Source organism: Varroa jacobsoni, unplaced genomic scaffold (genome assembly GCF_002532875.2).
Source record: "Varroa jacobsoni isolate VJ856 unplaced genomic scaffold, vjacob_1.0 scaffold_1430, whole genome shotgun sequence".
In the NCBI taxonomy this organism is placed as follows: domain Eukaryota; kingdom Metazoa; phylum Arthropoda; class Arachnida; order Mesostigmata; family Varroidae; genus Varroa; species Varroa jacobsoni.
In genome coordinates this window covers 383829-411786 of record NW_019214332.1, presented here as the reverse complement: position 1 = coordinate 411786, position 27958 = coordinate 383829, and the positions used below count along the sequence as shown (strand labels likewise).

At 41.4% G+C, this 27958-nt stretch overlaps 1 protein-coding gene across 1 annotated transcript in view; it reads right to left on the bottom strand.

Moving 5' to 3' along the window:
- Positions 1-22416, bottom strand: part of LOC111270032 (uncharacterized) — a 37993-nt gene extending 15577 nt beyond the window's left edge. The window contains exon 1 of the mRNA XM_022850017.2: positions 20858-22416. Coding sequence (XP_022705752.1) covers positions 20858-20936 — 79 coding nt within the window. The 5' untranslated portion in view covers positions 20937-22416. The remainder of the gene's footprint in view (positions 1-20857) is intronic.
- Positions 22417-27958: the final 5542 nt, after the last annotated feature.

Genomic DNA, 27958 nt, shown 5'->3' with positions numbered 1-27958 from the left:
GACTACTGCCAACTCGCAGCCGTAGCTCCACAACTGTTAGGAACCACTGTTTCCCGCTTTCTCGTAAACGCGGCCTTTCTTTCGTATTTTTGCCTTTGGTACTCCCGCCTATGTCTGCATACCAAATGCCAGAAGCCTGGATTGCAACGCTCTGCGTCCCTATAAAATCTGTAGCAACTTTCGTCCACGTTGGCCACAGCGTTCGGTCGTTACCTTTCTTTTCCGTATTTCTTGCGGTGATAGCGGGGAAGGCAGAGCCCGCCCAAGCACTCGTATTACTACCATTGTTTTTGTTGTTTAAGTAGTAGGTGTCTGCGCATAAACGCCAACAGTAATAACAATAGGCACAGCAACAAGCAATGCCACTGGCACTGCATTCACTGGTACGTGGCTCATTTCTAAGCAAAAGTTAAATATGCCTACATATATGCGCGTTATGTGCTTCGTGACTTCTTGTTCTGTATACTTATGTGTGCGTCGTGACTGCGGGGATTACAATGGCGGTGTTTACGAGCTCGTCCTGGCTTCCCCTGAAGTTCTACTATACATCAGTGGTATGACATTAGATTTGCTAATTATTGCACTACGGATGGTAAACTAAGTGGCTAGCAGTAGTCGTTACAGCTGCTGTTGTTGCTTTTGCCGATTCTGTTGACTTGGCCACTTAGTATACAGCGAACAAGACAGAACGCCAGGCCAGCTGCCTGTCAGCCAGTAAGAGGGAGCTTTTGATGCGTGCCGAGAAGTCCGGCATGTCTGCGACCGCTAGCTGCGGCAGGGATGCCCGTTCCTCTCGCTGCCACGGATTCTCGATGCTTTCCACCACCATCACTTCTATAAATAACAACAGCAACAGCCATATTCTCAACAACAAATATGCATTCTCCTCTCCCATTTTTTCATCCCACGAGCTGTCCAGCTAAAAGTTTCAGGGGCAGCGGGTTGTAGCATAGGATCATAACTGGGGTCTACTGTTGCTTGTATATACCGCCGTATTTATATAACAGGTCTGTCCCACGCACCGTAGTCCAACACGAACGAGGGCGAGGCCGACGTATTCATTATGAGAATTACATACCACCATTCTACATACATGTATTGTCAGATATACTGCACGTTGTACGAACTCGGATAGGCGCGAAAGCATAGGAACGATTTCCCGTGCTGGCTCGCATAGCGCAGATATCTGACATATGCTCGTCGAGTAGCGTTTTCAGGGAAGACAATGACGCCAGCTAAGTGCAGAGACGAAATTCGTACACAGAGTCCTGTCCTGCACCATTGCCGCCGTCCTTGTATGAGACAAACACGAGTATAAGTTAAAAAAACAACTTCGTTTAACTCGAGCTGCATATTTTGACGTAATTTCAGTATTATATATAATCCCAATAGTCAGAAGAAAAAATGGGTAACTGGGCATGTAGTTGAAGGAATACCACATAAGTTAGTGCCATTCAAACTGCATCAATACTTTCACAACAAATATCAGATTATGTGAAATGCCCAAATGCTACCATATGTAGCAAAGATACCACATGTATTTATATACTGCGTAATCATTTTATGCTTATTAGCGAAGCTTATTGATTCGCCTGCACACTTCAAAAGTTGACACTATGTAAAATCCCCTTCATTCATGGGGTTTATAAAATGGTTACGGTGTAATGGCATAGGGCGGGCTCTTCGTCAACTGATCTTAATGAAAACAAATTCTCGAGAAAAACACGGTATGGCAAAGTAGTTTTCTAAATTAGTTTGATATATTTGAGATAGACAAAAATGACAAGAGTAATTATTGAGTAACGCGGGAGGACGACAACAGCCACTTCCAAGCAAGCAACAAGACTCTATTAATCAGTTAAACTCAACGATATCCTTTCTTCGCTTGGTAATCTACACCGTCTTCAGTCGGGATTAGTACGTAGATCTACTAGTTACCTGAACATACTTGCACTGGTACACAGACACGGAAAGGTGCTTATCGCAGATGATACGCGGGCAATAGTTCGCCATCATCTGTGCCGCATTTTGGCTGCATATTTTTATGTAAAAAGCTATTATTATGCAATCTTAATGCTCTAAATCCTGAATGCTGTCTTGCTCTCCTAGCTTCCTGTCTCGACAGAACTCACATCTTAGCTCGACTTTGCTTTCATTGGCGGCGAGTCTCGCTGGCTTTCTGGCGCTATGGGACACTATCAGCTGCGACTTTCATTGGAGCACTTCTAATTGCCAACAAACGAACGGGACCCTATCGATTAACCAAACCCAGCTTGTTTTCCTTTTAGTGTTTCCCTTAGCCCATTTTTGCGTGTTTCTTCGTTATCGCATTGGCTCGCGTTAGCATTGCAGCACTCCCGAGATGCACGTTTTTCTCCTTGCTAATAGTTGCCCACCGATACGAAGGTCTTAGCAAAAACTCTGTTTTTAGGTTTTCGCAAAGATACTGCTCCAATATGGAAAGAACATCTCCGTCGGGCTCCGTCCGACCCTAACAAACTGGTAAGCATGATGACAAGGTCAACGAGAAGGCAGGTTTGTGTATCATTGAATTCTCGCACTACGACGAAAATCAAGGTCGTTCCTAATTTTGTCGTAGAAATAGAAAAAACGCATCCGGTTTTAAGTTGTTTTGGCTCGCCAGAAAGGTTAAGAATGCTTGAATTAACTCAGAAGGAGCAGTGCACTCTAGAATGCGAGGTACTACTGGGAAGTACTTCTTACGGCCACTTATAGGCTGGATCATACTAACGTATACGTAGAAATGCAATGATAAATACGAGTATAATGTGGCATAAGAAATGTATCCTAGTTGAGCGCGGAGATGATCATCCTTGCGTTAGCTTATTTCTTTGATAACTTTCATAAGTTAAATAACTAAAGATTAGTAAAATCCGTTGAATAGACAAATACACAGGCTTTTGGTGAGTATTTATCAGTTATGACATGCGCTTGGCAAGATAAGGTATTCTCCTAGAAAAAACTACAAAAACTAATACAGTTTGTATATCACGGAACAGTAAAAAAAAATTGTATCGGAGATAACGATCCAAAACTAGTGATCGTATTCATATGATAAAAAAGTATTAAAAAAAATTAAGGTTAGAACTATAAAAATAACACGCAAATATGATAATTAGTATGAGAGACTTCAGGGACGAACGTCAGGGACTTGGCTAAGATATTTATGATAATTTTTAAACATACTGATGGCGGAGGTAATTCGGAAATAATATAAAATTTATTAACTATCTTTATTACCCAAGTGTTCTCAAATAAACAACGTTGTACTATATACCGTCGAGATTTTTAGCTTAGACCACTTGCAGCTGCGCAATCTTTTTCTTTTATTACACCAATTCTGCAATGTCTAAACATTTTAGAATTTTACAATGACATTTCCTTCCCGTAGAGCAACGTCAATAGCGGCCGAAAATAAATATATCTTCTTTGACCTATATTTTTAAATCATTTTTTTTGTTCACCAATTATATCTATACGGAAGCTTTTTACGCTTAAATGTTTAACCTTATTATGTTTCTTCTTTTTTTTTTTTATTAAATCAACCCTAACTTAGAATGGTATTCATGGATCTGACTACTTGATCCACTAGTATAATCTGACGCAAACTATCGGATTCATCATATAATTTACTGATCCGAAAATCAATAAATTTCATGTTGTCAGGAATTCACGATGGATTCTACACGCATTGCCGTTTTCTGTGTCAAAACATTAAAAAATTCTCTAGCGACGTATGATGACGTATGTGGTTTTTTACTAGCAGGGATTTGAGGCTGCAACTGGTGAATGACTATTATAAGTGCATATACGGAACCTTATAACACTAAGAACCAAATCATTAGTCGATAGTGGAATTGATATTCAACTTAGTGAATTTTACGGTTTTCTACCCAATTTGATCCCATTATCACATAGCAAAAGAAACACAGAAACTTAAGAAAAACTTGTATACAGAGCTCGAAGTTTAAAGTGGTTTTTAAGGATTAAGTTTTACAATTTCTGTATTCCTTCGGGAAACGGATACATGACACATATACAGCGTTGCGGAAGCGTGATTCCAGCTGACAATCGTCTATTTGCCTACTGACATTCATTTTACAGATTATATTCGATCCGTAGAAGGTCGAATTGGAAGGTGGAACAAGTTCAAAGAAGCAGTAGCATACGCATTCACGACCTGCTTTTGTCGCAAGCTCGTCAAGGAATCTGACCTGACTACTTCAGCAGATTGAAGAACTTGACTTTGCAGCTTTGGGCGGAAGAAAAAAAGTCAAGAAGTAGGAGTACAAAAAAAACGATCTGACACACAGGCTATCTAATACCCAAAGTTCCTTCGCAGGTTGGGACAACCTCCTTTCGATGGTACCTTCTAGACGCCTGTCATGATTTTCGCTAGGCCTCGTCGTTCGTATGGACATGAAATTTGTACCACCAGCGTAAAGCTGTGTCTCGGCTAATGACGCTGCTAAGAAAGTTTTTTCTCCCGCTTCTGTAACCTCCACTGACGCGTGGAATAATGAAGCTGGCTTCTCTCGGCCGCGGCGCTACGATACAAAACTAAGAAGACCTAGGCAAGTCAAGAAAGAAAAGGTTAGCCGATACAGACGAGTTTGTACCGGACTAGTGCGCTATTTAGTGCAATGGAGTTCAAAATGTTTGCTGAAACTTGAAAAAGTTTTAGCTAACACATATATATTGTCATGGTATTAGGTTAAAGGTATATGTTGTAAGCTGAAGAAAGATGTAAAAAGGATGACTATTCTGAAGATGTATGTTAAACTCCTATAGCGCATAAATTAATTAGCACACACATTATGGAGAGCTGTCGTAAGTAAAAATGTAAAGAACAAAAAGTAAAATACATTATTATAATAGGTTTTTGTATTAATATAATACTCAGCTTTAATCATACACTATTTAGTAGCTTTACAGAGAGTCTGACAAGTTGAGGAGTATTCTCTTTTTCTAAACCGCTATTGGAACTATGGCAAAAAAAATAATCAGCCATATAAGGTCATATGTGTCCATAAAAATACAGCAGCTAGTTAGAATAAATGGGCGTGAACCTGTGCTCATGGTGAGTAGCCGCATTAAGAGCACCCGTTAGTTAAAGTTCATGAAAGAATATTCGAATTTTATATATGGGTCATGCGGATGGACGAAAGAGCAAACTGAGTTTTCCGAGATTTCGAGCGGACATAACTTAATAAAGGCGTTCACCAAGCAGCAGTAACACTCGAAACTTATCTGGTAGCAGGCGGAATTCAACAGTCTAAACCTGAGAAACGTTAATATGCGGGACTTTAGAAAGCTATGGGACGCGGCGAAATGTGCGACTCGATACGCAACGGCTGATACACAACAGCCGGCATCGAAAATTTTTGAGAGTGTGAAAATTAGCACCCCTTTCTTTCTACACTATTACCGCACATAGCTAGGCAAATTTCCTTACTGTGAAACCATTTTCTACGTATGTACTCTTTCCGAGAGTTTGTGGTACGATAGATCTATTTAATTTCTTGTTGGCCTTAGTGTAACAAGGCGTATCTTGCGGCGTTTTCGTCGGACGCCGACCAGTCTGCGCTTACCGCATCGCTGAACTTGGGACGATACCCATAGTTTCCTAAGCGTGTATAGCTTGCAACTGAAACGTAAACAATCACTACTGATGCATCAATGCATAGGGATCTGCATAACTGCATAAGCAAGTATCGGTGATAGGTGTGCTTTCATCACAGTAAAAGCTCGGATATTGCTAAATCCGCATCTATACACGTTATGTCAGAAAGGACATCAATGGAAACGCCATCAATGGGGAGGCATTGCTTACGTGAAATAAATAGTTCCAGCTAATCCTCTTCTTGCTCCCATTTTTCCACGTGTCGTTTAAAGTTGGGATACATAGTTTTTGCTTATCACAGATACAAAATTACATATATCTGAAGAGCTATTACATGAAAATGTTGCTTTTATATTGTAGCCTGTTACGATACAACTTAGAATGTAACTTAAGGAAAGCTTTGGATGCGACGCGCAACTGGTGCCATATATGCAGCAGCCACGGTCTCTTGATGCGAATGAGCAAAAAAAGAGGAACGTATGGGTGGTATGTAGAAAATTGTTGGATTTACGAGCGTTTCTCTTCAGCTCGATCGAACGAAACAATTGAAGCATACGTTGCTTAAGCGTGCGTAGCGTTCACGATTATCGACGAAGTTGCCGCCACACCCAAGTGAGATACTGTTGCACCCATCGAGTACCAAACACGTTAATCAGAAGCATCGCATACGCCCCGTAAGACATAGTATACAGGAGAACGTGGGTGATTTTTTCAGACAAGATGGTGCAAATACGATACATCACTTGATACGGATGAACACGCTCAAGATTCGTTTAGTTACCGTTTGCGCTGCCACTCTGCGTGGGCTACACAGCTGCCCCTACTAACATCACGATTATTGCTCCTATTACTACCTGCATATGCTCATTTGCTTTGGCATAGCCAAAAGCAAAACAAGGGAAACACAGGAGAAAAAGTAGGATGGATTATAGTAGAATGCATACGAGTAAGGGACCGCTGAAGTCTCAGAAATTCGAGTCTCCGAACGAGGTATGCATGTTCTGGTGCTGTGCAGCATGTAGTAGTAGTAGTAGTAAAGTGGCAGTGTCGCGTTAGTGATTGCAGCAAAAAAGACCTTGCGTCATAAATTACGTGCTTTTATCACAGGTCCATGGAGGGTAAACGTGTCGCAGAAGGACAGTGTATGACTACGCGAGAAAGGAAAAAATGAATATAACAACAGTGGACCTGAGCGACTGTGGGCCATCCTATACATGAAAACTGAGCTGTTCCTTAGACCCATATTGCAAAACATTAAGCGATAGAGGCTCTACCAGCTCTATCAAGATGCAGTCAGTGCTTCTGCGGGGAAGTTTCGTCCCAATAATGCCGTGATACTACGTATCGAAACAAGTCTCCCACGCTCAACTGTACGTGAGCCCGATGTGTCATTGTGCACCTCAAAAATGCCGAGGGTTGCTAAGCTGTGTAGCATTTTGAAGGCGGAAAAAAGGAACCGAAAAATTGTACTACCCCTCCCCCCCTTTTTCCTGGGAAGAAGATGTCCTTAGTTCAGCTTGGATAACAAGCCACTTAATTGTAAAGAATAAAGTGGTTAGCTTGCAACAATTTCTTGTGTAACATGTCCAAAAGAGGGGAGCGCCGGGAATCAAAAAGAGAAACAGAGATTGCACAAAGAGGTAGCGAGTGGAGAATACGAAAAGGGGATGCGACGAGACTTCAGAGGAAAAGTTGTTTTGATTTGAACCAAGCTGCTCGCTTCTAGGCAAATCTTACTGGAGCAATCACTACCGAACTGTAAGCAGTTCAGTAAGAGTCTGCTAGGTATAAAATTAAATTAGTCTAGAGCAGAAAATTCAGAGAATAGGCATGCTACACCGAATTGGTAATCCCATAGGACGTGTGCTCAGCTACTCAGTAGGATAAGTACTGGTTTCAACGGTATCACATATATTTGAGTTGGTAGCAATATCTGTGGACGAAGAATAATGGCAAGCAACCTTTTTTCAATAGGAAATGGCCCATTAAAGCGGCTGGGATAGTGTAGTTGGCTCGGTAATTGTGTGGGTTCGGAACTAGCTTAGACGTATGCAGGTACTCTGAATTAGTAAGTTCATATTGCTGCGTGTCTTGTTTGTGGGATCCTCACAAGTACCAGTTCCTGGCGCAAGAGAACTTTTCAGGAGAGAATTTTGCTGCATGAAGTATAAAAAATTGCACACGTAGAAAAGGAGAGCATATTCCCGACAGACTCACACAATGGCATTTAATTTGGCTCAACAATTCGGTTGATTCGCCTGGTCAGTAAGGTCAACTTCTTCAGGGCTACGAAGGCCGGTGCCATCAATTGCCTTGAAGCCGAATTGCGACAAGGTTTCATCCATCGATAGCAATAGCCAGGGTTCTGTCAGCTTGATTGGCTGTATGTGGCCTGCCGAAGGGTGTCTATTGATATTTAAATATCAACACGTGCAATCGTTATAGGAAATACAAAATTAAATGCGGCAATTTGCTGCAATCGGATCGAGTACGCTGCTACTTTCTTGAAGCCCGAGGGCGAACGTGGCAGGCAATTACGTCTCCATCATAGATATTAGCTGATTTGTTGAATGCCTCTTTACGCCACCGTGTAACAATCGACGTCTTCGGACTGGGCGACAGAATTGTGTACGTTTGGACTACAAGATCAAGCCGGCTCACTAAATTATCTAACCAGTGAACAAACAGTCATCTATCTGCAAACGGCTTTCCCACAATCGTCCAACAGACAATTCGAACTGCTAAACCGGGCTAGCGCGACTGAGATTCGATCGTTGTTTCCCCTGTCTTGTTACATGATCATCTCATTCATGCGGTGTCATCGATGAGTCTTGTCGAGCGTTTAGCTCAGTACAATGGAAATACGGTAGTGTAAACGGGCAAACGCGTCAAACGAGCGCCGTCAGCCGGCCTGAATGCTGCTAATACCCCCACCTATAAACCAGTCAACCTCTACGGCGCTGTCGTCATTGATGTTGAGCTGATGCAATTACAACATCATCAACGAAACGGAATGAAGTTCCTACCGCCACGATTTCCCCAAGAACAGTGTCAGAAGTCTCGTCCGCAGGCAACTGTTATCGACTCGAAGTGCGCCGGCCGGTTGCTGTGGAAACCAACGTAAATGAAAAAGTAGCATGAAAACACTGGTGAACACTCGTCCCAAACAACTCAGTATAAACCATCGACAAAGCTTTTGTACGTTATTTGATCACTGTTTCTTGGTTTTCGCGACAGTCCGTAGCGATCTTTGCCGTTGCGGGGTGGATTAGTCCACTTGGTTCGATATACGTACAGATAAATAGGTCACTGGCTCCATGATGATGCCTCAGCGGTAGGATAAGGCCTGGAAGAAATTACGGAGCTCCTAGTAACAGAAAGACTTTGTTCGATTAGCCATCGATGAAAATCAGTGAAAAATGAAAGAAAATTATTATAAGCGGAAAATATGTCTGAGCCCATTACAGCAACGATCGTAAGAAATGTAGAAAATAGAAATGACGGAATCAGCTATTAAGCTTGGCTTCGTTAAGGCGGTGTGATCTATAATCATGAAAGCGGATGCTGCTGTAGCATAGTATTTTATACTGACAAAAAATGAATGGGCAGAAGCTATCTTTTTTAACAACGAACAAACTAACCGGAATCTCACGCTAGAGGTTAGCTCGCTGCGGTAATGAACGTTGGAGTGTGTTACGATACTGTCAAATCTAAAGGAAACTATTTTGTATAGCGAAGCGGTAATGGAGACGCCCTCCGCCAAAGGCAAAATCGATGCAAACGTTAGGGACTGATTACAAAAAATGCCTGATATCGATGAATAAAAGGACGTGCTGGTCGTATTTACATGCGACGGACAGGTTTATAAATCGGGGCGTTGAAATTTACGTTATTGAACAAAAGAGGACAGAAAGGATAAAAACGCAGCGTCTTATTTTTTGGGGTTAAACAATCATGTGTTGGGGTACCGGCGGGTGTTATAAACTAGACTGTTAGACCAGTATATCATTTTGAGAAGCGTTGAGGCACTTATGCTGAACAAGTATAGTACGTTTTACAAGACATTTAGCAGTCATAATGGTTTCATACGATTGCCGACTAAAGGACTTTTACGACGATTAGAAGGAACGTTTATAATATTTTTCACTTAAAAATCATCTAAGGAAAAAGACGTGCATGAGTCATTGTCGATCATATGCCTCTTAATTGTCCCGAATAAATGTTGTTTTGTTCGTAGCGTACGCAAACCTACGTGTATATACACTAGCACGTTGAATTGTTTCCTATTAGACTTACCACCGTAGCAACAAATACCGACTTCAGCACGAAGCAGTTCGTTCATCTTAGCCATTTCCTATATATTTGATATTGGATCTAGAGCATACGTATAGCAAACGTATATGTCACATGTGTCAATAGAGTACGTGTTTATAGCGAGGTTATATATTTCAACGTGAGTGTCCGCACACATACTTCACCAGCAAACTCAATAGGTGAACGACTGCTTTCGGCCTTTTTGTCCCTTTGGTAAGTTATCGGATAACAAAACGTCGCATGCAGCGTCGATACCAACATTAGCGAAGCAGCAGCAGCAGTGCGAGGCGATGCTGATGGAAGATTTTCAGAAGCATTTAAGTTCCCATCCCGTCGTGTCATTAAGCAGAACATCAAGCCTCAGGATAGTCCTCTATCGACCGTCGGGACAACGGCAGTGCGTGGACAATCGCCCGCCTTAGCTGACCGGAAGTAGTCGCCGACGGAAGTGCAAGTAGCTAAGAAGAGATAGCGGTAAGTTTTTCCCAGAATTTCGACAACTCGTAGCAATGCCTGCAACCTAAGTAAAGGAAACTGGGTATGATAGGTTGTTTGTGGCAGAGGCCCACATCAAGCATGGCTAAAAGCGTCACTCGTGCAGCTGTTTTTCCAGTGGCCACTGAACAACTATTTAATCTATTAGTTTCCCCATCTTAACCTATTATTTCCTGATGTGGGGAATCTGACGGCAAGCCGTTTCATATACGTTTTAGTCGCCCACATTTCACTTCTACGTATTCATCCTTCAAACGGGGTTAATTCTAATCGGGTACATTTTCGTCAGTGTTGCGACTACATTTATGTAGGGCACATTTACTGGTCCCTGTGGCTCCGATTCGTGCCGTACGCTCGTCTATTGATCCCTACCCGTGATGTGTTGTTGACGTAGCATAGCACGTTTCCTACAGAAAAGTTCGGAGGGGTTGCTGACCCAGTGCTCTTCAGCCTGCCGATTAGCCAGCACGTATTTATGTATTTGCACTGAAACCAACGAGTTGCTACACTTCCAGATGGACAACGAGATGCCCCCAACCAGAACATGCTCATCTTGGGTAGCGGAAAGCGCATTCCTTTCGTCTACACGACAGAGTCGGATTGGACATTGCAACAACAGTTGTAAAAACAATAACAGTTCCCGAACATAGCTCTCGAACTCAGTTCATTGCGCAAGTGCCTTTCAATAAGCCATCCCATTGAACTTTCGTTTTGTGTGCAACAACAGTGAGTTCGACAATGTCTCCTTCTGCCATGAGCTCTATATTCGTCATTTGTCCTCGGTGTTGTGAACAGTAACGCTGATAGTAGTAAGAAGGTCGCGCAGCCAAAATGCTACCATACCCTATATCAGTTGATCTTTATTTCGATTCATGCTTCATCACATTGACTGCTTCTGTTTGGTTGACTACCTATTTTAGCAAGAGGGACATTCGTGGGGTTATGTGGTGGGTTGGGCTGATGCGGGGAAAATGTTATCAGAAAATGTTAAAATTCGTTCAGGTCATAGAGGGCAACGATTGCGTAGATACTGAAAAATTGAAAATGTCCGACTGCGGTCGCTCGAGAAAAGGACAAGCTGAAATATTTATAGAACAAGATGTCCGACTGGGGTTGGACAGCAAACGACAATAAGCCACACAAAACAGAATCCAACTGGTAGACCTCATATTCAATGATTATTTGCCAGTACTGCTTGTTGTATACACAGTTGATTTTTACCCGGGCCTACTCTCTAGGCGAGACCGCTCAGGGCGAAGCTTAGTTCTTCAAGGTTAAATACGGACCGGATAAATATCTCAGACAATCAATCATATGCTTCACCGGTGTCACCTTTGAAAGCTGCTGCTTTTGTTCTCACTTCATTGCCCACATATATAGTGTTTTCGTACGTTTTATTATGGTATTACGTATTTGATTGCACATTAAGTAGAGATTATACCAGTATATGGTCGTAGTTGCAACGGACTTTTAGACGCTTTCAGCAAAATGACATTGGTAACGTACACCAAATGAGAGTACATAAAGCTTGTACATTTACCAGTAATAGAAGACAGGAGGCTGAGTTCGTGATTGATTTACATTCGAATACTTGCTTCGCAAAGTTTTCAACCTGCATTCGCTGCCTGATACAGTATTATAAATAATCAACCTAGGGTTAGCTGTACCAAAAACAGTGCTACAAATACTCGAGCTTAGCCCGACAACATCCGAGTCGCTCACGACAGCGCATCTGAGCACATTACAACTACTTGTGGTCTAACATCAACTCACTACAAACTGTGTTGAGTGACGTACGTTGACGGGGGTCACAAGAGCGTACCCAGTAGGCTAGGAACTTTCGAACACAACGATATGTATTTGAATATTGACAGGCACCGTTCGCCAGAGGCAAATAACCACAGACCCCGTACGATAAGTGCGCTCAATTATTCTTTTATCAGTTCGGTCAACCCTATCTTTCAGCCGGCTGCGTGTGATTACTAGTAGAGTCGCTTACATGCGCAGCTATAGTATAGCCTTTCTTCCGTCTTAAATAGAAACAACGGTATAGAAAATAATTTGGAATAATACGGTACAAGATGTGGGTGCACGGACGGGTTCGGTGATAGAAATTCCAGAAAAAAATTGTCACGGTGGCACCGTCAGCTACAAGTCCCTTGTGATGAGTAATACAAGCGACCGTAAAACGACGTGACGTATTCTCGTTCTACACGCACGAATAATAATAATAATGAATGGGTGAACCATCTCTATCTATTATATTCTGTTCGTTCATCGACGGCCTTGAAGAAGAAGTCTTCAAGAATATAGCCAACCACCATACGTCGTTTTAGCTTCCGCTAGGTAGACTAAATTGGGTATCACACAGCATTGTAGCAATTACTGAGGTGCTTTGCTTATCTGAGTCTTATGTCAAAAATCATATAATGAAAAGCAGTTAATCCTTACATGTATTACTGCATTACGCTAAACTGGCACTACTTGTATCGACAAGGCTGGGCAACGATCAGCTCCGATAGAAAAATTGGCGGATTGATGAGGTTCCATTGTACATTGCAATACATTAACTATAATATGCAATAAAGGATGGAGGCGACACATGATGAATCCCGATCAAGAAGCACTTTCGATAATACAGAAATTTGTTTTTGCCAATGAAAGATGGTCATAATTAGGCTATTGTACAACTTTACATCATTGAATCACAGTCGAACCAAACTTAGTAATTATAGAGCAATTGCGTAACTCGTAAACGTTTATGTGCGCTCTTTCCTGGCAAAACTTGTAATAATACTGTGCGAGTCAGAATGAGCCGACGCAACAATTAATCATCGGTGACTGTTATGGCTCTATTTCCTTTTACTGAGCTCTCCCTTCTGTTACGGCTGTTGTCCTTGGCTTGTACGGCCTTCAGCACTACCTCAGCTCTGTCCAGGCCTTTCGATCATTGTATGTTACTCGAGAATACCGTTCAAATCAGAAACTTGTCGAATTTAGAAATAATTAGCAAACCTATATGCTGGGTGTTTGTCTTAGTTTGTTCCGACTAGCGTCTTCCATGCATCTGGCGTTTTCTGGCAGCTAGCCGTCGGTTTCTGCCGTCTTGTTTGATCTGCAGTGATGATAGCTGTCTTCGAAGCCTTGAATAAACTGAAACTTCCAGAACCCGGATCTTGGCCGTCCTCCGAAGGTTTTGCAGACCGTTTTAGTTGACCATTTTTACCTTAGCCCAGCACAAATATCCAATTAACGTAGCTCACACGCCTGTTTCGTGTCGCTCTGGCCTTTTTGTTTCCGCGCGACTGGCATGGACGTCGAACGCTGCCACAGAACGTAGTGCTATGTAATAAACGTAATACTCACGTCGCGCTCGATTGTTCGCTCGAATTTTTGCTGTAGGAGAAAAGAAAAATGTCTTTTCCGTTTAACAGTGGCGATTGAATCGGCATCTCTCTTTCTCCCTCTCGTTTTTTGAGCCACGTATTCTCCGCCGTACTCGTTCGATTCGTTGAACTGGTCTTCATAACAGAAACTGTAACTTAAAAAAACACCTGATCTCATCGGCGCGGTGGCAAAGTTGTGAAGTATTGGTTGCAGGAATTGGAGCAATATGTAACGCACGGAAGATTCGTTGTGGAGTTGGTTTCTCATATGTAACATGTAATATTTTGAGTACTGGGAAGTGGTTTAGTGAAAGGATCATTGTATGTGCACCTGACTGTTTATAGCAGCAAATTTTGAGGGCTTTCACAATGACGTTTAAACAACTTTTTTTCGATTATATGATACCATAGTTTTAGGTTATTCTGATAATAACCATTGAGATCGAGAGTAGTGTTCCTTTCTGTTTTGTTTTTATTCAACGAGTCGTAAAATATACACAAACAAATGTCGTAACATCACTTTACGGATTTCGATTGTTCTGCACACGAAATCCAGCTACATACTTTTACTACGTCGAACAATCTATGAGCCGCTGAGGGAGGTACCCTTACAAAGCAGGAGTCCTGCCATTCATTAATGCGACTTCCTCTTTGACTTAGCTCATTGGTCCTTTGTTTCCTTTCTTTTAATAAAAGAGCAAATATTTTAAGGAAGTGAACACTTCCTTTGGAATGACACGGATCTGGTGGCTCCGAATATACGCGCAACGGTCGTTATCTGCTTGTACACAACGAAAATGCACTGAAAAAAACTTTCGTTGTCAGAGTTCCGGTTACCCAGCTTTCTCTATACGTCAATGACAGTCCTAGACGTAAAAGGCACCGGGTCCAAGCGACCAAGAACGTATGGCCACCATAGAAGCTTAGTGGCTTAAGTGTTGACGTGCTTCGATGGTCGCGTGTGCGCCCTACTAGAACACTGGCTGTTATAACGGCTATTCGCGTAGAACACGTAAAATTATAGTTATGCGAGTATACAACGTTTAGTATTGAAATAGTGGCCGCCGGCCGCCTGCTATCTACAGCAACAAAGAACAACTCGTGATCAGGAACTCGGTTAATGTTTTAACATATGCAACCGTGCTACGATCCGCAACGAGCATTTTGGTACCATAAGTGATTTTTTCTGTCACCTTTTGTTTTTCTCTTTCAAACGGTTTCAGTCTACCTATAGCCGCTATGAGATATGTATGTATGTGGCTAAAGCAAAGTGTTTCTATTCATGCATACTACGCTTTTCCTGTGCGTTGAGTGCCCGTAAGGCTCAAAGGATACGAGGAATGAATGTCACCAACCAAGTAGCAAGCGAAAAGTAACCTAAGATCAGCTCACGTTCCATCGAACCATAGCGTATAAAACAGCCTTTGAAAGCCTGTCTGTGGGCATGCGTCTGATTTTGATGATGACGAAAGAATCCAAAAGAAACAAAAAAGGCCCTACAAGCGAACGAACGTATTTAAAAATTGTTTAAAGTTGTCAGTGGCTTTTGTTCGTTGTCCGTTTGTACATCTCTTGTATGTTTCTAGTTGTTCCGTATTTACGAAACCCAAAAAAGGACACCCGCGTATCCGTAGGCCATAAACGTATAAAAAAATAAAATAGATCTGTGTCCTCTGAAAAATTCCACATGGCTTTGAATATGCAATAAAGAAGATTTGAGTAGGAAAGAATTATTAGTCAGGAGCTAGGCAAACTGATCCAGGGGTAATTCAGCGCTAAGATCTCGCGTGAAAAGTAAAACGACAGTAGAACGACGGCAATAGACAGCATATTTTCCCGTGCAGAGATAAGTGTAACAGGCCATCGTTTCGATCAGGCTTAGGCCGTAGGCAACAGCCAAATAGTATTAATTACAAGAATCAGAGAATGATTAGTAGATCCATAAACTCATCTAAACGTACCTCAGTATTCCAAATCGATGATACAGGAGTTGTTAGAGACCCTGCCAATGACATTTTTTGCCGATAACGTCCAAACATATATTAAACATTCTACGTATTTCAGCCGTGACGGACCAACAATAAATATGCAGTCATTATCCAACATTTGTTTTGCAAACACACGGATTAGAAACACGCGGAAAAGTATTCGACTAGATGCCTATCGAGTAATCTATCCCAAGTAGCAAGAGTGGCATTAGATCTGTGTTGGTGGTACTTGAAAGCTGAGATTTGGTAATAATAGAGTATACCGCGGTCGATTTTGATTACTACTCATCTCTCTCTCAAAGGCGCACCTACCTAAAAATTAGACGTTCGCTTAGGAAGTTCGCTAGAAGATCGTTAGGGGGGACGTTACGGGATTGTGTTTTCGATCCAAAAGCAAAAAATAGCTTGAGCAGATTTCATTTGTTTTACTATTTTGAAGATAACTCATACTCATACATACAATTTTTTTATAATAATAATAATAATTTTTTATAAGGGCAGTCCCATAATGTATATACAAATAGGACATAGGTGTTAGACTATTAAGTATCATCCGTGGAAAAATTGCGTGTTGCTTTGTGTACATAATATGTATCTTGCACATATATACTAGGAAAATGTGAGAAATATTGCTAGCTTTGACTCAGTTACTTGCAAGTGCCTGCATATTTGGCAGGTTTAACGGTGTAAACCTGTGCTGCCTACCAGCTTCTAAAATGTTCCTCACAGCAGCTGCGTTTCTTCAATAATGTATGATATATTTGTTTCAAACATAATCCGATACATACCTAACACCTCCAATACGCTAATGATCTGAAACCTATGTTCAATTATAGATTACCGGTCTTCGGAAACAGTAGAGTGAGCAATGGACCGTACCGTTTATTATTGCATCCTGATAACGGGATGCTTCTTGCAAACTAAAGGTATGTAGTTTTAAAAAATTGAGCTTCCATTTATAACTATGAAATTGACAGTGTTAAGCTTCGTTTTACAATAGCAGACAAAGGTTAAATGGACGTTCAATGTGAATTTAACGAAACGGCTACGCAACTGGTCAATTCTACAAGGGATTTCACCTTCTTATAGGTATTTTATTATAAGAAATCTTGAAATTTATGTTCGCCTGTACAAATAAATTGTCTTGTTAAAATTATCGTACTCTTCTCAAATCTGGGCTTGCTACCACAAATGCACTTTGAATTTTTTGAGGCTATTCGAACGCTTTCTCTTAAATGCATTCGCTAGCGTTACGCGCTCGGAAAAACAAAGTCGTATTTGCTGATTCTTGCAGTGACAAAATGTACCTGCATTTGAACAAAATCCAATAAGTAAACCCAAAGGGGTACGTTCTTACGCACTAGATTAAATAATTTCCTAAGCCGCAGTTATTTTGGCCAGGGCAACAGCTTGAATAATATGTATGAAGTTCACACATGGGAAAAGTCTAGGCGGTTGCATGAGGTAAAGATTCATGCTAGTCTCGTATGCAGCGGTTTAGGTACTGAGGGTGAACCATGTCATGAACGCCTTCCCCTTGACACAATAAGAATATATGCTAATCTTGTGTTGTAGCCTATGTCTGTAACTCGATCAAATCAACATGGCGTGACCCTAACGCTAATCAGTGCTCACTTAGGATTAACATATATGACAAAAATAACGAATGATATAAACAAGATCTAAAGGTCCTTGAAGCATTTTACAATTGGTATCGCACATCCTTGTATTTTGCTTATTGACACACTTTAACGCACAGGTGGAGTCTGTCGTTTAGTTTGTTTACACAACACGAATACATTTCAATGAAGGACAAGATGTCATTTTATAGTCGAAAAATACAACCGCTATTACTTTACATAAAAATAAAGACTACCATCTTAATAATAATATAATCCGCCACTGATTCGTATAGTATCCCAGGCATATTCGTCTTGTTAAGTCGGACTTGATAAATCGTTGTTTAATCAATTATTTGTTTACACCGCGCGACAGATGCTTCGTCACAACCGGCGTTTCGGCTTTGTGCCTGCTTCCCCACAGCGCCGCTCAATCCCGAACTCACCGAGGCCATACGAAATCGTACATTTGCATAATTCACACGAAGTATGATTTTACAACTAATTGCAAGAAGATGTTATGTACACTTTTACATAGACGTTTGTTGAGAACTTTACGCAGAATCAAATACATATTTTTAAGTTTGTTGAGGTAGATGGGATACGTATTTTGCTAGCGACTGAATTGAAAACACGTTTTCCCTATGTACCGGATTTAAGAACTAGAATTTCCGTTCTCCGTTAATTGTCAAATGCGTATTCACGTCTTTCATGTTGGTGTTAGACTCGCGCACTTATCGTCTTATTGTAGTTTCGTAGTCTTATTGTAGAAGTCGTAAATTTCGTTAGTATGATGCTATTCCTTTGTATACTTTAGAAAAACCAAATATTTATATTCTAGACATAGAATCATCCACTAAATTAGCGCCTGCCTTTTTTTCTATAGACGAAGCGTTGCCTACGTTAATCATGACCACTTTTTGACACTCTTGCTAAGATGCTATAGCAGGCCCTTAGAGAATTATAATACTTCAAATTTTGGGATTCGCAATATCTACAAGATTTATATTATACATGTTCATGTTATATATGTACGAGATAACATGTTATATATGTTCAAGGTCTCTGCAAGTAGCTACTACGAGCGTTAGTACGGTTTCTTCGTACATATGAATCGCAATTGAGCGTCCTCTATCTCAATGCACTGAGAAATCCCACAGATTTCAAAGTTACACCCAATACATACAGGTGTATATTGCGTACAGACAAAACTTAACATCAAGTTAAGCGTACAGAGGTTATGTGCAGTGGCAAGTTCATTACACTAAATCGGTACTTTTCACCGGGTGAAGTTGACGTCTTCTGTAAAGAGATCACACAGCAAAAAAGCTAGCACATATTGACGTGTACGCACGTTATCTAGCCTGCGTGTATGCGTGCAGGTCCTCGAATAGAGGCTGAAAGTACGCTTGCTATGGGCGCAGTCGAACTGAGCTTCACAACCTATGAGGTTCATGGTATGGTGAACCCCTGGTAACCGCCAAAGTTTTTAATGAAATGGTTTACATTAAACTTTAATTAAACATTCAGTTTAATGTAAACTAAATTGAATATCTCCGAATTATATACACGATACTATTCACAAAATAATTAAATATTTACAGTAGCTAGACGACACAAAAAAAATCTAAAGCATGGTGAAATTTTCTGTTCATATTCATGGACTTATAAACAGGCACTATGTGGAGCCCGAATATTTCTATGATTAAATTTTACATTAAAAAAATACGACAGTTATCTCTAATAGATTAGCATTTGCCTATTTAATATTCAGAGCTGTTTGTAAAGTCGTTTTCTTAATTTCTGGCATTAAGCAAATAAGCCCTTTGGGTGAGGGGTCAATTGAAAATACCTGCAAAAATTAAATGTATTTTCACGTAAAGCTAGTAAAACAACTGATATCAGCAGATTCCTAAGACAGAATTTCGACATTTACATTGCAAGAATAATCTGATACAGGTGTATTTTAGCAGACACTTTGTAAGATATTGTACATGTGCCTTTCCTGCACATTAGTGTCTTAATGACACATCATAGCGGCGGCTTTATATGAATGTGTGATGCTTATTAAAGTTTTTCATCAATGATGCTACCTTATTTTAAGCCGTTACTGAAACAGGGTTTTTCAGAGCATTCATGAAGCATTCGCAGTAGGCTTATCTATCCCTATTTCAAACCTTTTTTTCAAGTTAATGCAGCGTTTTAGCTGAATTCGTAGAAAATACACATTCAACATTCAAAAATGGGGAGGAAGCACAGAAGTTCCGCAAGATAGCAGCTACGTGGTCAGGAGTGAGTTTCAGAAAATGGTACGTAGGAATTCAGAAAATGGTATGTAGGAATGCCACTCGTGTAAATTTGGCTTAAACTTTAACCTAAATACGATGTTTATGAGACTCTTACAACCTGCGATTGATGCAACTGTGCACAGATTCACATATAGATTGTACTACTTTCTATTTTGAAAACACTACTTGACGCACGGCCGTCTTTTGAGGAAACCTTTAATTTGTCAACAATAGCTTGCGGTACGGAACATTTCTAAAAACAATACTTGTACATACTGTGAAGCTTATTTGAATTTCGAAGGATCTGTAATCAATCCATCTGTCATTTACTGTCCGCTTTTGATGAGTATGAATGATTAGTTTTGTGGCTAAGAAAGAACTTCACATACGTTGATAGTTCTGAATAAGATTTACTTTTTAGTTAAACAAATAGTGTAAGCAGGATATAATAACATAGGAAGACGTCGATATTAAGTTTGCCTCTTACATCTAAAGCTTTCAGGTTTGAGAAAAGCTCTCGACAGCATCCATTGACCAATGAAGCGATCTTAAGTACAGGCAGCTGGAGGAACTTGATATTATCGCATCCTGCTGACAGCGAAATGTCGACTGAAAACATTCTACGCCATAAATATATTCCTTTGAAGAAGCAATATGTGCTTCCGTTGGGGTACACTGCCGCCTTTATAAATGAACAGCCATATATTATACGGAAAAAGACTAACTTAGGATATCTAATCAAGAGGGATTACTGAAAATCTTCATTACAGCTTCATTACTCCTAAGAAGATGTTTTCGTAAAAATCATATTTTTATGAGTCAACAGCTTTTTTCTGGGTGAACTTGAAACGTTTTGTCTGAACTTCTATGCGGTAAATAAGCTGCCTGTTGTGCAATGAGGTGCTTCGTTCAACAAAACGTATAAATATGGCGTATAAATAGGGGTGTCCATGGTAAACTATTTTTTCTGCAGTGAGACGAATATTTCAAAGATTTGAGCCAATAATATCATAGAATTCGTACTTCAACTGGTCACCGTTATTCACGCGTCCATATCGATGCATGCATCATTTCTTCGGTCTGATCATACTAGTCGATTGGTTGTTCAAGCTGAAGCACTTACCAACTTGATGGGGGCCCAGTTCTGATGTGGCCATTAGCATAACGCTTCCGATGAGGAGTATCCCCTTGAGCCGGAACATTTCGAAGATTTTCCGTTGTAACTGACCGGTGAACGTCACTAGCGCCACCAACACAATCACCCACTTGCACTCACACCCACCTGGGGACACGGCGCCCCACGGATTCCGATCTTATCCTATTTTGTCGCTGCAAGAATACCGGCTTGTTCCCCGATAAGCCTTGATCACAGTCACCGGGCGTTATCCTCTACTGCGGCAGTAGCAATGACTGTCGCGAACTGTAGCATGTTGACGCTCTTGTTGTCGTGAAGGTTATTGCATCGCATTATCGGTAGCAGCTGAAGCAGCGGTACCACAACCCGCCGATTATAACAATAGGCTTCCGTTTGTTTTGTGTACAGCGAACCCATTATTGTACAAATCCACCAGCCAGCAGTCACATAACACATGAATTAGTTGCGCTGGATTACTGAGCGACTAAACGGCCAATTTCAATGGGCACAAGAATAATAAAAATCTAATCTAAGTCACCTGATTTCACAAGTTTGGAGCATCTATTTACTACGAATATTTAAACGGCAATAATGACGCGGCCGTTTTAATTTCCACGAACATTTGGCTGGTCATTGAAGAAATCTATATTCTATGATATATAGCAGCCAACCTTAACGTTATTTGCTGGCTAGTCTCGCATAGTTATTAGAAGTTGTGTAAACTCGAAGTAATCGATTGCCTGTCACCAGCGATGATACTTGCGCTGTTTGTTGCCTTTAGGTCCGAGGATAACCCACGTAACGCTGTAAGTCTGCTATCCTTTGTTGTATCTTTCTTAGCTGCTTCTTCGATTTGCCTCCACGGACAGAGTCGCTGACACCCGTCAGCCGCACCAAATCAGGCTGATGCGTACAGTTGTGCCTGACTTCACTTTATTGTCCATTAGAAGCGACTGCTGTTAATACCCCGTCTCACATTGTAAGTTCGTTATCAGCGAAGAGCTAACGATTTTCGCTGGTCTTTCTGTACTCGGCCGGTCGTATTCGGCTGTCGTGTATATCGATCCTGCCGCAGGGCAGAAAATTCTTCTTCTCATTTAGAATTTTTGCTGTGCTAATGCATGTCACCATATTTCATTGGCCTGAATGGAACAGTAGCTGGACGTTTTAGCTAAACAACAACATTTCTTCTTGATTTGAATCGTTCGCCTATGAGGGATGAGAACCCCAGCAAAGTCTTGCTGGTACTCTTGTGTTTCCTTGCAAAGGACCGCGAGGCCAAGAACTTTTCAAATGAAAGATAGTTTATCAGTATAAAAACTGGAACAAGGGGACACCATCATGAATAACATTCATTAACACTGATGAGGCACCGTGCACTCATCATTTGTCGGCTTTTAGTCGTTGCCCAGGAACAGACATGGCAATAATGCCGATGATGATGATGACAGGTTGAATCGCTCGCGATGTGGGTGCCGACAGCGGGACCACGCGGTTGGTATCAATATTCAACATGGCATGACCACTACTCCACGAGCCCGCGCTCTGCCAATACGATCCTGGCAGACCGCCAAGTTTGAGTGCGCGGCGAGGGTACGTCTCAGTCCTTTCTCATTTAGGAGAGGGTCAATCTGTAAGGGAGGGCACAGTCGATTTATGCCTTTTGTTAGAGGTTGACACAAAGCAGCGGGGGTTGGGTAGGTGGCTTCATAGACAGCATTGAGCCTTGGAGGAGCGCAAAACTCTACAAAATGAAAAGGATATTCCGGCATAGGTGTTGTAGACTTCCTAGAGGTAAAAGATACTTTTCCCTTCTCAGGCCATACTATGGTCTTGCGGACCAAGATACTCCAGCACAGCTGATGCAAATGAAGTAGACCAACTTTATCGTGAATCACTCCATTGAAGAAATTGCAACGATTGAAATTACTGAAGGATGCTGAGTTACATCATTTGATTGACGACGAAGCACTGACGTACATTAGGAAAAATTCCCTTGAGAGGTTTCCTATGTATCCGGCTGTCGGGTTAAACTTGATCGACACTGCAGCTTGTCCGCAAGCTGCATCTAAGCGAAAACAGATATTTGTATATCATTTTTTCAAATACACTGGCAACGATCTTTCTGATAAGCCTATTTATTCAATGTTATTGTCTGTAATTTAATTAAATTCAGTCCGACTTATACATATTTAGAGCTAGCAATGCTTAATAGCCTGTGATGGTGCCTATCCGTTTTTTGTGTGACTTCTATTTGCTAAATTGGCGCTCAGTCACGCTCCATGCATAGTAATCCAACATATTTAAACCTAAGCTGTAAAATGACCACAAGTCCTTTTACCACTAGTTTACGCGTATAAGCGGGTTCTTCGTCCCGCTAAAAGACGTACGACCTCTTATCGGGTATAGTCGCCATCCACAGCTTCTTGCAGTTTTCCTTTTCTAAATACATGTGGCATAATGTTTGCTTCACTGGACACAACGCTCAGAATAGGTACTCTTGCCTCAAAAAGATCAAATCTCTGACTGGCTCTATTGACGACGTTCTAACATACGAACAGCTTATATAACCTTTAAACTTTGGCACAAACTGGTACACTTAGAACTAAAAATCCTGTCATATCTAAATTATCCAATATTACCAGTTTCTTTGAAAAAGAATCCATAAATGTGTATCAAATGAAGATGAAATCAAAAAGGATATTGGAAGCTAGCACTTCTTCATTTTTTTTGTGTACTAAGATACTCACATAGGTCACTACATGTAATACCTACACTCTTTTCTTACGTCTTTATAAAAATCTACGTCCATTTCACTGTAATGAAATAGATCTAAGCTGAATTAGCGAATTGTTTCTTCGTGATAAGTAGTCGGAGTTACCCCTTTAGATCGCACGGTTATAAAAAGACTGCGTGACGAAACAGATCCTGCTATTGCTTTCCACTGGAATTATTATATTCGCCATCGGGGGTTTCATCGCTTCACATTCATGCAGGATAAAAGTAGTCTGTCTGGCATTATCTAACGTCAAACCGAACCAGGATAGGGGGGTTGAACTCCTAGGACGCTTAGTTGATGAGAGGAACGCAAACATTTCCAAAGGTAACTTGTTTCTACCTTTTAGTCGAAATGGCCTGCAGCAATATGTGCGTAAATAAATCCGCCAACTGGCTAGTAAGGTAAAGGGGCACACTACCAAAGTCGCATTACAAATTTAAGTATCATAGTCCAATGGCGACCGTATTTCGACGAGCTGCAATACTCAGCAGTGGCGCGTAAATTCTTGGCTTATGTGTGTAATTTTTCTGTTAATGCAAAGAGTGCAGGACGCAAAACCCGGACGAGCCTTTCATTACCTTTATGTTGAGGAACAGCATTAACGATATATATATATACTACAGGTTTGGTTATATAACATAACATATTATTGTAACTATTGTAAATGAAAATCTCAAATAAGAATAACGCTAAGCAATGCCAAAAATATCTTCGCTATAAAAAATTCTTTATTCCACATATTTACCAATACGGATGCTTGCCATCTTGTTGACCCTTGTAGATAACTTTTTCCTTATAAATATGCACATATTTTCAAAAAAGAATCAAATATAAGAGAATTGTCTATGAAAAGAAGCAGACGAACAGGGTCCTATGGCTTTGTCCACACCGTCCGTGGGAAACGCAATGCGCCGGTACAATTCACTAGTGAAATAGGATAGCTCCGACACGATGCACGTATATGCATAGCGCTGCCGGTGATTGCAGCTCTCATCTGCATGATCGAGCTGTTATTAAATCTGGAGCTTTTCTCCTTTGTTTTCCTACTCTGGCTGTTAGGTACTGATCCTCTCGTGCTAAGTTCAATAGCGTGCCATCTTTGACTCTATCATCGTAGTTGCTAGTTACCACAACCATTTGACAAATTTATGCACTGCGCTATCAGGTACTTTATTATGTATCTGAAAAGTGCTTATTTGCTATTGCCGCTGCTCATGTTCAATAGAGCTATGTGTCTCAAATTTGTGGGTAATTCGGCTTGCCCCTGTAGACACAAGGCATCTGAAAACTATTCGGTACTGTTAGTATTGTTTTTATGTGCTATTTTACAACCGGCGTGCATTTTTTTCTTATTTGCATGCGCCTTAACATGTGGAAACAGGGCTTTCTTTGATTTCGCACACCTTCGTTACAGCAAGCCCTTATACACAAATAGGTGTAATTTTCTATTTAAGAAATAATTACCAGTATTGGTTTCCATTAGTGTCAAGTTACCATTTTTTACCACGTAGTAGATCAAAGGCGGTTATAATTGGACGCTAATGTAATTATTCATAGACATTTTTACAGGGCAGGCAAAAAACGTTACATCGTAGTAACAGATAGATAGTGAACAACCTATCAACCCCTGAAGGTATCGAGATCAGCTTAGCGATAAACGGAGTACTTGATTTTATCGAACTATAATATAATTGGATACCCCGATGAACGCAGATGCAGGATCTTGGCAAGGAAGTCATCTTGTACAACGAACAACGCTGCCATACTGATGTCAATACAACACCATCATATCAAATATGCAATTGATTATATATCAGAGCACCTAAACCCAGGTATATTTCACAGATAGAGTCACACGTTACATAACATCGCTGTCCGCCAGGTACGAGACCTCAGTGGTGTTAAAAACTAAACTGGGTATATACTATTTACATCAGATCTTATCCTGATACGAACGACTTGAGTTCGTATTTTGTCATGATCTAAACCATTGAGATGACGCCACGTTGACGATATGTTTGTACATCGCCTTAAGGTCTATGAGGCAAGACATGCCAACTCAATCGGGTTCTATAAATTCACGGACTGAACTTCAGCTATATTGCGCCAGTTATCCGTTGACATAATCCCGACTCGAAGACGAATGTAGACATCTATAGTTCGACGTCTGTGAGTCCTTGTCAGCTGCAACGCAAAGTAGGTTTTACCCAAGGGGACACGACCCAGTTAAACCGATCTACGAAAAAAAGAATAAATTTATAGAGAGCGCATACAACGTTACGATGGAGATGATAGTAAACACTACTTTACGTCCCAAGAAGAAAACGAAAAAGCACACAGATCGAGGCGTGTCGTCGCCACCGCTTTCGCTGCTAAGCTTGTGGCAAGTAGCGGGCAATATCATACTGCACTCCGCTACATCCGTATACTTTTCCTTCACTCTGTGGTTATGTACCTCTGTATCTGTACCGCTTGTAAGTGCGTCTGTGTGCTTTCGATTGTCCTGCAAGTCCTTATGTAGAGATTCCAGACATGCTAACTGAGTGTAGTTGTGGCCCTTGCTACGACTTCAAAGCAAAGGAAAAGAGAGCGGCGAAGCATCCTCCCGGCACTTGCCTTAGCCCACAGACGCCGTTTGCGGTTGCTGCTATCACTGAAACCAGGATGTACGTTTACCATGGGCCACGTTTGGGAGCAGTACCGAGACCTTTGCCACGATTTCCTGCTGCCGGCATCAAGAGCCAGTTCCTCTGCGGCCGGTGAGCAGTTTTTACGTCAAAGATTCAGCGACTTGGGCTGGCTACGAAGTGAGAAGACGAGCAAGAAGTGGTATCTAAGAAGGGCTGCCGCTACCGTTACTAAGAGGATACTACTTCTTCACCTCATGTTCGGCTTCTGCTGCTAGCTCCATTGCTGTAGCTGTTGCTTTTTAGGCTCGCTGGGCCTTTTGGGAGATAAGCCAGCTAGCCAGCATTGATGCCTTTTTCTTCACTGCTGTGAAAATGGACGATTGCGCTGGTAGGAAGGCAGTAACTGCGGCAGCAGTAGCCGTAGAACCAGGGGAAGCATGAGGATGTGAGGCAAACGGTTTTCGCTTTGCGTCACTTCCGTTACTACGGTGTTCCCCGATCTCGGTTCCCCTAGAAGACCAACTATCTCAACTACCTAGCTAATGCAGTTATATTGGATCGCGTTAGGCCTTCGAGTTGAGGGGTTGAGAAGTCGAATCGAAAAGTGCTCCTAAATGTTTTACGTCCGGTCCTAGTGCCGCCGTTAACTAATGTTTCATACGGCTGCGTCTCTTACCCCTTCCAGCGCGCGATCTAGTGTGTCTAAGCCAGGTGGTCTCAAAAACTGCGCCTGTGCACTGCGGAAATCATGTGGGAAAATAGGAAAAGAGAAAGAAAAGAAAGGAAGAAAAAGAGAGTGCCGAGTGTGAAGTGCAGATAGCATAGTGAAACGATGAAAAAGGTCGAGCAGAGACGAAGAAGTCAACGGATATCAGCGCTAGTAGTAATGGGGTATCCCGTAAACTGACGGGAAACGTGCTCGTTGTAGAGTGATAATGTACAGAGACTAAAAGGGGAGTGGAGGCCACTAAGGAGTGGCACAGCGGGAAGGAACTACAAAGGCCACCAATAGGAGGTGATAGGATAAGCGCGGCCATCGTCAGCAGCAAAGGCAGCCGAGTGCGTAGCCGCTAGAGGGCCAGCAGTGATGGGTCTCGTTGACTATGGTGAGTCGACAAACGTACATTCGATGAATGGGGAATGGCCGTGGGTGGTTGCTCGCTTCAAGTAGAAAGATGGGTGTGTGAGAAAGAGAGAAGTAGGACGGCGGAAGAAAAAAGCAAAAAGGAGCCCTGGCACAGGACGTCGTTGCTACTACTTTCAAGGGAAAGCTTATTCTAAAAATGTGCTCTAGGTATAAGTGCTCAAGGAACAAAGACCGAGATGAGATGGCAGATTTGGGGGCTGGAAGATGTGAAAAGGAGTCGGTCCCAGTTGAAGCTTTGAGTAGAGAGAGTGATTGACCTTCTTGGTGACCTACCTCAATCGAGTTCGTCTCTCCCCAATCGTTGTCTTTCGCCATTCAGATTTAATAATAGATATAACTCTCTGTGGGTAACTACAAACTTTAAAGTCCACTATAAGTCTGTGTACATTTGTATACCTATAAGATTGCGTTGGCCATGTAAGAAACTTTACTACTAATACTGGAAGCAGTATTAATTTATGCATACCAAATGCAGACATACCTTACACAGAATAGAGTATAGAAGGAAAAAAAAATTCTGCTAATTTTTATAA